The sequence below is a fragment of the Rana temporaria genome, chromosome 10 (assembly GCF_905171775.1).
Source record: "Rana temporaria chromosome 10, aRanTem1.1, whole genome shotgun sequence".
Lineage (NCBI taxonomy): Eukaryota > Metazoa > Chordata > Amphibia > Anura > Ranidae > Rana > Rana temporaria.
Genome location: NC_053498.1, coordinates 151,757,861 through 151,768,881, shown reverse-complemented (window position 1 = coordinate 151,768,881; position 11,021 = coordinate 151,757,861). Strand labels below are relative to the sequence as shown.

The following is an 11,021-nucleotide window of genomic DNA, read 5'->3' as shown; positions in this document are numbered from 1 at the left end:
TATAAACGCCTCCTGTTTATTGGTATGAAGTGTCATTCCTTGGGTCACCTGCTGGGGGCATTGTTGTTGCTGGAATCCACAGGGGTAGTTCCAGTGGTCACCAGCGGGTGTCTCTCAGCAGCTGGACTGTACAAGTAATTAGGCTGCACCCGGTGTGCACTGCTGGGCGATATACAGAGCATCCGGAAAGTACTCGCAGAGCTTCACTTTTTCCACATTTTGTGATGTTACGGCCTTATTCCAAAATGGATTCAATTCATTATTTTCCTCAAAATTCTACAAACATTCACAACGTGAGATAAGATTGTTTGAAATCTTTGCAAAAAACAAAAAAAAATCCCATGTATCACAGGCTCCTCCCAGGTACACAAGAATCACAGGCTCCTCCCCATGTACACAAGTATCACAGGCTCCTCCCAGGTACACAAGTATCACAGGCTCCTCCCCATGTACACAAGTATCACAGGCTCCTCCCCATGTACACAAGTATCACAGGCTCCTCCCATGTACACAAGTGTCACAGGCTCCTCCCATGTACACAAGTATCACAGGCTCCTCCCATGTACACAAGTATCACAGGCTCCTCCCCATGTACACAAGTATCACAGGCTCCTCCCATGTACACAAGTATCACCGGCTCCTCCCCATGTACACAAGTATCACAGGCTCCTCCCATGTACACAAGTATCACAGGCTCCTCCCCATGTACACAAGTATCACAGGCTCCTCCCATGTACACAAGTATCACAGCTCTGGGAGGCCGTGATAACATGTCCACCTGTGATTGCATCCGCTGAGACTCAGATCGAGATATAGAGCCAATCAGCAGCTCTTTACCATGTGATCAGCTGTGTCCAATCACAGCTGATTACGATGTAAACAGAAGTTGGTTATCGGAATTCCTTTCCTCACGTTGGCAGCATGAGGCGAGGAGAGGAGAGCCAATAACCGGCTTGTGTGAAAGGGAAATCTACACTCATTATCAGTGCAGTCCCAACAGTGCTTCCAATATGTGCCCACCAGTGCTGCCAATCAGTGCCAACTATTAGTGCAGTACTCATTAGTGCCACCTCTACAGTACTCATGAGTGCTGCCTCTTCAGTGCCCCCTCATCAGCGGAGAAAAATCACCTGTCTGCAAAATTACGTTTTTAATTCCGGCCTTTTTTCATTTATTTCACCAAAAATGAACCCCCCCCCCCCCCCAGTGGTGATTAAATACCACCAAGAGAAAGCTCTATTTATATGAAAAAAAAAAAATTATAAAAATGTCCTATGTGTACAGTGTTACATGACCGCGTAATTGTCATTCAAAGTGTGACAGCGCTGAAAGCTGAACACTTGCCTGGGCAGGAAGGGCGGGGGGAGTGCCCGGTATTGAAGTGGTTAAAAGATCTACTGGTGGCAGATACCTCGGCATACCTTCAGGGGGTGTAGTGGAGTCCATGCCTGGACGGGTTATGGTGGGTGGTGATAATGTAATGGCTGATCGGTGGTCTCCGGTATTCACCATCAATCAAACTTGAGTTGGTACCAATCATGTGGGTACTGCGGGAGCTCAGATCTGGTTGGACGGTCCGGGTCCTCACATCACATGATTCTTTAAGCGGTACGATTGATCCTTTCATCCGGCCCGGGGTGACGTCATACGCTGAGATGTGAGACCTGACAGGAGGCGGACGTCACCTTGGGGGGGGGTTTTGCTGATTGAACCCAAGTGACCCGACGGACAAATTCAATTTAAGGCAATGGCATTTCTTGCACAGATTGCGCTCTTTCTGAAAAGTTTTTTCCCTTATGGGGGCTCAGTGTGGAGGGGGAGGGGTCTCAGCACAATTGTCCTCTGTTGTATTTTGTAGCGGCAGGAATATTTTTAACGTATGAGAGCGTCTCAGTGCAACCGCCGCCCCTTGTACGCTGCAATGACGGGTCACCATGGCTGCAGCTATTCGTGGCTCCTGGCACAACCGGCGATTGTTTGCAGCACTTTGTGCGCGTCCAGCAGCAATCCACGCAAATAATCGCTGGCTGTGCGGAGAGCCGTGAATAGCTACGCTCGCCAGCGGCCTGCGACCCATTATAATGTACGGGGGGGTCGGCGCTTTCATCCGCAGCTGTAAACAAAAGATTCCTGACGCTACAATTTGCACCGGCCTTAAACGCCACAATGTCGCCTTAAAGCTGAACTCCAGCGCTCGTTACATTTTACTTACTTCGTTTGGGCCAAGTGATGAAAAGTGTAACAAAAAGTTAGAGCTCCGCCCCTTTCACACCGAGGCGCTTCTAAACTGCCAGTAAGGCGCCTTTGAAGAGCTTTCTATTCATTCCAATGGAGAGGGGCGTTCGTTACCCCGCCCCACCCTGCCCGCGCACCGCCCCAGTGTGAAAACATTCATTGATTTTAACCACTTCCATACCGCGCCTATTCCGGCACTTCTCTACTTCTTGTAAAAAATCATAATTTTTTTTGCTAGAAAATTACTAAGAACCCCCAAACATTGCTAAATATATATATATATATATATATATACTGTATTTATTGGCGTATAACACTCACTTTTTTACCCTGAAAATAGAGGGTAAACTGTGGCTGCGTGTTATACGCAGGGTACCGTGGAAAGTTTTTTTCCTGAAACTTCCCTCTTAAAGTTAGGGTGCGTGTTATATGCCTGTGCGTGTTATACGCCGATAAATACGGTATATAAAACGACCTACAGAATAAAATGGCGGTCATTGCAGCTTTTTATCCTGGTATTTGCGCAATAATTTTTCATACGCCATTTTTTTGAAAAAAAAAAAATAACTTTCATAAATTAAAAAATAACGAAACAGTAAAGTTAGCCCACTTTTTTTGTAAAATATGAAAGATTATGTTATGCCGAGTAAATAGATACCTAACATGTCACGCTTTAAAATTGCGCACACTCATGGAATGGCGCCAAACTTCAGTAGTTAAAAATCTCCATAGGCGAAGCTTTAATTTTTTTTTAGGGCTAGAATTATTGCAGGCGCTCTAACGCACGCGGCGATACCTCGCATGTGGGGTTTGAACGGCGTTTACATATGTGGGCGGGATTTGCGTTCGCTTCTGAGAGTGAGCTACCGGGGACAGGGGCGTTTTAAATTTTTTTCCTTAATTTTTACACTTTTTTTTTTTGATCACTTGTATTCCTATTACAGGGAATGTAAACATCCCCTGTAATAGGAATAGTGTGTGACAGGTCCTCTTTATGGACAGAGGCGGGGTCAATAAGACCTTCCCCTCCCCCCACATCTCTCCTCCAGGCTGGAAAGCATGAGATCGAGAGGAAAAAATCCACAATCTCATGCTTTCAGCCGCGATTGCGGCTTTGTTTACTTCTGTGTACCTGAGCGTGACGTCATAATGCTGCTGCCGGGCCTCCGACGGTCATAGAGATGACTGGTGACCATCTGGTTACCGGAAATCTCTATGCTCCTCATCCGGCGCCGGACGATTCGTTCTCCGGGCCTACGAAGGCACGGAAGAGCCCAGAGAAGCACCGGATGGCGGTGGGAAAACAACGACGACGTCCCCTCCTACCACCTATAAGAAAGATCAAGCGGTGGAACTGTCCGATGTTTTTTCCCCTTACTGCAGGGGTTGACAAATTTGCTTGGAATCTAGGAGCCAGCTAAAAAAGTTAGGAGCCAGAAAACGCGACGAGCTTGCGCGTTGAAGCGAACGCATACGTGAGCAGCGACCGCATATGTAAACGGTGTTCAAACCACACATGTGAGGTATCGCCGCGATCGTTAGAGCGAGAGCAATAATTCTAGCCCTAGACCTCCTCTGTAACTCAAAACATGCAACCTGTAGAATTTTTTAAACGTAGCCTATGGAGATTTTAAAGGGTAAAAGTTTGTCGCCATTCCACGAGCGGACGCAATTTTGAAGCGTGACATGTTGGGTATCAATTTACTCGCCGTAACATTATCTTTCATAATATAAAAAATAATGAGGATAACTTTACTGTTGTCTTATTTTTTAATTAAAAAAAGTTCAATTTTTTCACAAAAAAGTGCGCTTGTAAGACCGCTGCGCAAATACGGCAGGACAGAAAGTATTGCAACGATCGCCATTTTATTCTCTAGGGTGTTAGGATAAAAAATATATATAATGTTTGGGGGTTCTATTTAGAGGGAAGAAGATGGCAGTGAAAATAGTGAAAAATTACATTAGAATTGCTGTTTAACTTGTAATGCTTAACTTGTAATACCAACGGCCACCACCAGATGGCGCCAGCTCACAAAAAAAAACTTTTTTTTTGCCCCCCTTCCAAGCCAAGTCGCCAGGACCCTATTTCTAGTCGCCGTGGCGACCTGGCGCCCGGGATTTGTCGAGCCATACCTTAATGCATAGGCTGTATTAAGGGGGAAAAACATTTACAACCCCTTTGAGACTAAAACCAAATCGAAATTTGCTGCCGAAATGAACACCGATAATCAGCCCGCCCCACCCGATGACCCATCCTAATTCTGGGGGCTCCGAGACCCTTCTACAGACCCCACACAGCTTCCTGTGAACAGACCCCATCACCACACCCATTTATATACAATATAGATTATAAAGAACACAAAGCAGACGCAGCCAACAGACACCGCGGCCTTTTTATTGGTGATTGTGTGCGGCGTTCTCCTTTATTATAACTTTGGCGCGGCTCTCCAATAAAACAGACAAATTCTTTCTGAAAGTTCTCCAGGTCAGAGGTCACCTCGTCTGATTTCCAGCCCTCCGAACACCGACTTCCCCCGGGGAGGCCGGACGGGTTTCTACCCAAAGCCCCACTTTGCTTCGTTTAGCAGGGGTCTCAAACTGGCGGCCCTCCAGCTGTTGTGAAAGTACAAGTCCCATCATGCCTCTGCCTGTGGGAGTCATGCCTGTAACTGTCAGCCTTGCAATGCCTCATGGGACTTGTAGTTTCGCAACAGCTGGAGGGGCCGCCAGATTGAGACTCTGGAAAGGATTAGTGGCGCCGGGAAGAATCCCCAACTTTCCACTCATCACCAGAACAGGAAGTGAGGGGAAATTTGCCACCAGGGATACCGAGGAGGGGGATAACAGGAAGTGAGGGGAAATCTGCCACCAGGGACACCTAGGAGGGGGATAACAGGAAGTGAGGGGAAATCTGCCACCAGGGACACCTAAGAGGGGATTTCATCTCACTTCCTGTTGTGTCTCCGGGACAGGAAGTAGAAGAAAATCTGCCTAACGGCAGAAGAATTAAAAACCTGGCAGGGGTATTAAAGTGACTGTCATGAGGGATAGGTGTGGGCTGTCACTGACCGTCTCTGTGAAAATGCTGGCTGCCTGGCTCTCTAACTTAACGTGGAACTGAACCCAATTATTTATTCGTTCCATTCAAGGCACGCTCTGAGTGATAACTGTCACGGTTGCTTGTGCGCTCAACGAAATAATCACGACAAATGGCCGCCGGTGTGATAACCGATTGCATGTGCAGCACCATAACAAACCGAGGCCAAGATGGCGGCTTCCTTGGCTGGATGGGATGGGAGGGTTTAGTACTCTGAATGGCAGATCCAGGCAATGCATCAGATGCGGGTCAGACCTCCACATTGTTCTGGGTCAGACACTCAGAGAACAACAAAAGGCAAGTCAGCAACATGACAGCCAGGCGGCGAGCATTCCCAAAGGAGAGCTCACCAATGGCGGCCTCCATGACCCTCTCATGACCTCATCAACCCAAACACAACAAAAATGTTTGGGCTTTAAAAACTATAAACAGAACAATTAAAGGAAAACACTACAGATAGACCCTCATTGCTGACCAGCTGAAATCTCCATCAGCCAGTCATACTTCTCCTCTATAGATCAGCGCCCCCAACTTCTAATGGTGGTGGTTATAGCCGGTCGCAGGGGACGGGGGGTTAGTGCAGCTTGACACCTGGGGAGGGGTGTATGTGGTGGTTTCAGCCTGTCACCTTGGGGGGCAGCTTGTTAACTGGGGGGGGTGTTGTCTACTTAGGGGGGAGGGGGGGTTGCAGCCTGGCAACTGGAGGGTTGTGTGTGATGGTTGCAGCCTGTCACCTTGGTGGGGGGATGGGGTGTTGTAACCTGTCACCTCAGGGGGCTGGGGTGCAGCTTGGCAACTGGGGGGGGGGGATTGTGGTGTCAACTTGAGGGGAGGTTTGCAGCATGACAACTGGGGGGTTGTGTGTGATGGTTACAGCCTGTCACCTTGGTGGGGACATGGGGTAATGTAACCTTGGGGGGGGGGGGATCTGGTCCTCACCACTATGAGATCCGATCCCTGGCCTGGCGCGCCTCCCTCCCCATCTTCTCTTTCGTGATCACAGAGAAGGAAGCAGTGGCTGCTAGGAGAAGAGAAGCAGGCGCCCTCTGGTGGTCGGAGGGTGGCAGTACAGGTTATGCTGACTTGCTCTGCGCACTGCCAACAACCCCCACCGTGCGGCCCGGCTCCCAGCGGGGTACAGACCGGCACAAGTCTGCAGCTCAGGGACCCCCTGCTCTAGATCACAGGTATCAAACTGCAGCTTTCCAGCTGTTGCCAAACTACAAGTCCCATGAGGCATTGCAAGGCTGACAATTACAAGCATAGCCCCCCACAGGCTGAGGCATGATGGGACTTGTAGTTCTGCAACAGCTGGAAGACTGTACTTTGACATCTCTGCTCTATATTCTACTGAGAGAGTTCAGACATCACTTGCTGCTCACTTATCCTGGGCGGGCTTATTTGAATCTAAGGCAGTGCCTGTCCATACGACGCGTTTCGCCTCAGGGGTCTTCAGAGAAGGGCTCAGACCACACGCAGGCCTCCGCTTAGCTGTGGAAGTCAATGGGCGTCGGGCTGGAGATCACGGAACTCTCATGGAAAGGGTTCCACTCCTCCCTGGAGAACCTCGAAAATACAAAAAAAAAAAAAGAAAGAAAACCTCAAAGCTTTATCCAGTACTGAACTTTTACAAACGATATTTACAAACGTCAACCTTCCGGGGGCCGCTCAGACCACCCTGGCGGCGGGGGCCGCTCAGACCACCCTGGCGGCGGGGCCGCTCAGACCACCCTGGCGGCGGGGCCGCTCAGACCACCCAGGCGGCGGGGCCGCTCAGACCACCCAGGCGGCGGGGCCGCTCAGACCACCCAGGCGGCGGGGCCGCTCAGACCACCCTGGCGGCGGGGCCGCTCAGACCACCCTGGCGGCGGGGGCCGCTCAGACCACCCTGGCGGCGGGGGCCGCTCAGACCACCCTGGCGGCAGGGCGGGGGCCGCTCAGACCACCCTGGCGGCAGGGCGGGGGCCGCTCAGACCACCCTGGCAGCAGGGCCGCTCAGACCACCCTGGCAGCAGGGCGGGGGCCGCTCAGACCACCCTGGCGGCAGGGCGGGGGCCGCTCAGACCACCCTGGCGGCAGGGCGGGGGCCGCTCAGACCACCCTGGCGGCAGGGCGGGGGCCGCTCAGACCACCCTGGCGGCAGGGCGGGGGCCGCTCAGACCACCCTGGCGGGGGGGGCCGCTCAGACCACCCTGGCGGGGGGGCCGCTCAGACCACCCTGGCGGGGGGGCCGCTCAGACCACCCTGGCGGAGGGGCCGCTCAGACCACCCTGGCGGCAGGGCCGCTCAGACCACCCTGGCGGCAGGGCCGCTCAGACCACCCTGGCAGCAGGGCCGCTCAGACCACCCTGGCGGCAGGGCCGCTCAGACCACCCTGGCGGCAGGGCGGGGGCCGCTCAGACCACCCTGGCGGCAGGGCGGGGGCCGCTCAGACCACCCTGGCGGCAGGGCGGGGGCCGCTCAGACCACCCTGGCGGCGGGGCGGAACTGTAGGCCGACTTCCAATTACAATTAACAAAAATAACAGGATGATATTCCCCAACAATCTGTAGAATGTTATACATATGAACATCAATATATATAAAACAATTTAATATAAATTACATATCATTGTGTCTGGGCTCCTCCTCCAGGCATGACATCAGAAACAGACGACGCCCACCAATGGCAATGCCCCAATGTTAAGGTTATGAAGGTGGTGGCAGCATTCTAGTGCAGATCCAGGATTCCCAACACTAAAAACAACGGAACTTCTAGAAAACCATTCAGTCCAACTGGGGGGGGGGGGTCGGGGTCTCCATGGAAAATATAAAAGCACTTTGGTTTGGACCAATGAGAGAGGGCGTGTCACAAGGCAGAAGGTCCACCAATCTTCATGTCTGGGAAGACAAATGGCGGAGTCCTGAGGAGGAAAACAAAGAAACCTCAGTATTGATTGTCAACTTGTCAATCAGATCAACGATCCATAACTACTCACCTACTGGGGCGATTCAACGATCCATAACTACTCACCTACTGGGGCGATTCAACGATCCATAACTACTCACCTACTGGGGCGATTCAACGATCCATAACTACTCACCTACTGGGGCGATTCAACGATCCATAACTACTCACCTACTGGGGCGATTCAACGATCCATAACTACTCACCTACCGGGGCGATTCAACGATCCCTATAACTACTTACCTACCGGGGACAGTTATAAAAAAAAAAAAATTTGCGCACATCTGCATTTTTCATTAGAAAGTACCGCAAAGATATCGGTTTTGGAGCATTTTTATCACTACTCTTGGAAATACTTTGTATCGGCACCAATACCGGGGCAACCCTCGCATGTATTTCACCATTTTTTAGAAGCTCCACATTTAACCGCCTGCCGACCGGCTCACCCCGATATACGGTGGCAGAATGGAACATACAGGCAGAGTAACGTACCTGTACGTCGCCTTTAAGACGTGGCATTGTGGGCGCCCGCCGCAAGCCCCGTGAGTGTGATCGCGGGTCCCAAGGACTCGATGTCCGCCAGGAGTCCCACGATTGTCTCACAGAGGGGGAAGAAGAACGGGAAATACTGATGTAGACCAGGCATTTCCCCGTTCTTCCTAGTGACAGGACACTGATCGTTTGTTCCCTGTAATCGGGAGGGGTGATCAGTGTCGTGTCACACGTAGCCCCCTTACAGCTAGAATCACTCCCTAGGACACACTTAACCCCTTCCTCGCCCCCTACTGGTTAACCCCTTCCCTGCCAGTGTCATTTACATAGTAATCAGTGCATTTGTATAGCTCCGATCGCTGTATCAATGACAATGGTCCCAAAACGGCGTCAAAAGTGTCTGATGTGTCCGCCATAATGTCGCAGGCACGGTAAAAAAAATAAAATAAAAATAATGTCTGATTGGCGCCATTACTAGTAAAAATAAAATAAAAAAGCCATAATTCTATACCCTATATTGTAGACGCTATAACTTTTTCGCAAACCAATCAATAAACGCTTATTGCGATTTTTTTACCAAAATATGTAGAAGAATACGTATCGCCCTAAACTGAGGAAAAAATAAGTTTTTTTTCGATATTTTTTGGGGATATTTATTATAGCAAAAAGTAAAAAATATAGATTTTTTTTCAAAATTGTCGCTCTATTTTTGTTTATAGCGCAAAAAATTAAAATCGCAGAGGTGATCAAATACCACCAAAAGAAAGCTCTATTTGTGGGAAAAAAAGGACGCCAATTTTGTTTGGGAGCCACGTCGCACAACCGCGCAATTGTCAGTTAAAGTAACAGCGCCGAATCGCAAAAAGTGCTCTGGTCTTTGGCCAGCTAAATGGTCCGGGGCTGAAGTGGTTAACGTGTCGCCTTCTTACCTAAAGAGCGTCTTCATTATTCAGCTCTTCATCGTCGTCATCGTCCTCCTTGGCTCTGAAGTGAAGATTCCTCAGTTCTCTTCGGCTCATGGAAGCGCAGGATGTGGCCACTGGAGGGAAGTCCTAAACCGCAAAATAAACGCAATGTGAGGACACGCCCCATAAAATAAACACAACATGAGGACACGCCCCATAACATAAACACAATGTGAGGACACGCCCCATAAAATAAATACAATGTGAGGACACTCCCCATAAAATAAACGCAATGTGAGGACACGCCCCATAAAATAAACACAATGTGAGGACACGCCCCATAAAATAAACGCAATGTGAGGACACGCCCATAAAATAAACACAATGTGAGGACACGCCCCATAAAATAAACACAATGTGAGGACACGCCCCATAAAATAAACACAATGTGAGGTCTTCATACAAACCGAAGGCTTCTGTATTACAGTCCGAATAAACCCCAAATCCAGAGACACGCCCCATAAAATAAACACCTCCCCCAATGGAGCCAAATCCCTCCCTCATTGGTGTCTCCTCCCCCATCGCCGACACTGCAGCTCTCAGTGGGGGAGTGTCAGTGCTGTGAATCATCCAGGAAGCAGTGGGCGGGACTGGGCGTGGCCGGGTGCTGATTGAATTAAAAGTATTAATTCTGATAGCAACGCCCCCTGAGACATCTCCTCAGCTCATTGTACTGCAAGCACCTCCCACACGAGTGTGACAACACTGCTCTGAATTCAGAATCGTTGTCACCCCATCACAGGAAGCTGCTTTAGGTGGACTTCACTGGCAGGATCAACAGGCATGTGTGGCACTTTGCAGGGATACTGAGAGGAAACTGTAAGGGGGGGGGGGTGATAAAATGATAAAAATGGCATATGTGTACAGTGGTGTATGACAGTGCAATTGTCATTCAAAGTGTGACAGCGCTGAGAGACGAAAATTGGCCTGGGGGGAGGGGGTAAAAGTGCCAGGTAGGCAAGTGGTTAATACACATCCTAAGAAGTCAGGAGAGAGAGAAAAAAAGAAAGAGAGAGAGAGAGAGAGAAAAAAAAGAGAGAGAAAAAGAAAGAAAGAAAGAAAGAGAGAGAGAGAGAAAAGAGAAGAGAGAAAAGAGAGAGAAAAAGAGAGAGAAAAAGAGAGAGAAAAAGAGAGAGAGAGAATAGAGGAGAGAATAGAGGAGAGAATAGAGGAGAGAGAGAGAGAGAGAGAGAGAATAGAGGAGAGAGAGAGAGAGAGAGAGAGAGAATAGAGGAGAGAGAGAGAGAGAGAGAATAGAGGAGAGAGAGAGAGAGAGAGAGAGAGAG

At 49.7% G+C, this 11,021-nt stretch overlaps 1 protein-coding gene across 1 annotated transcript in view; it reads right to left on the bottom strand.

The window, feature by feature from the left end:
* Positions 1–7,891: 7,891 nt before the first annotated feature.
* The window catches only part of C10H1orf174 (chromosome 10 C1orf174 homolog), a 16,295-nt gene continuing 13,165 nt past the window's right edge, over positions 7,892–11,021 (bottom strand). The window contains exons 4-5 of the mRNA XM_040326556.1: positions 9,700–9,822; positions 7,892–8,234 (exon numbers count right to left, since the gene is read on the bottom strand). Of these exons, the coding sequence (XP_040182490.1) occupies positions 9,700–9,822 (123 nt within the window). The 3' untranslated portion in view covers positions 7,892–8,234. The remainder of the gene's footprint in view (positions 8,235–9,699; positions 9,823–11,021) is intronic.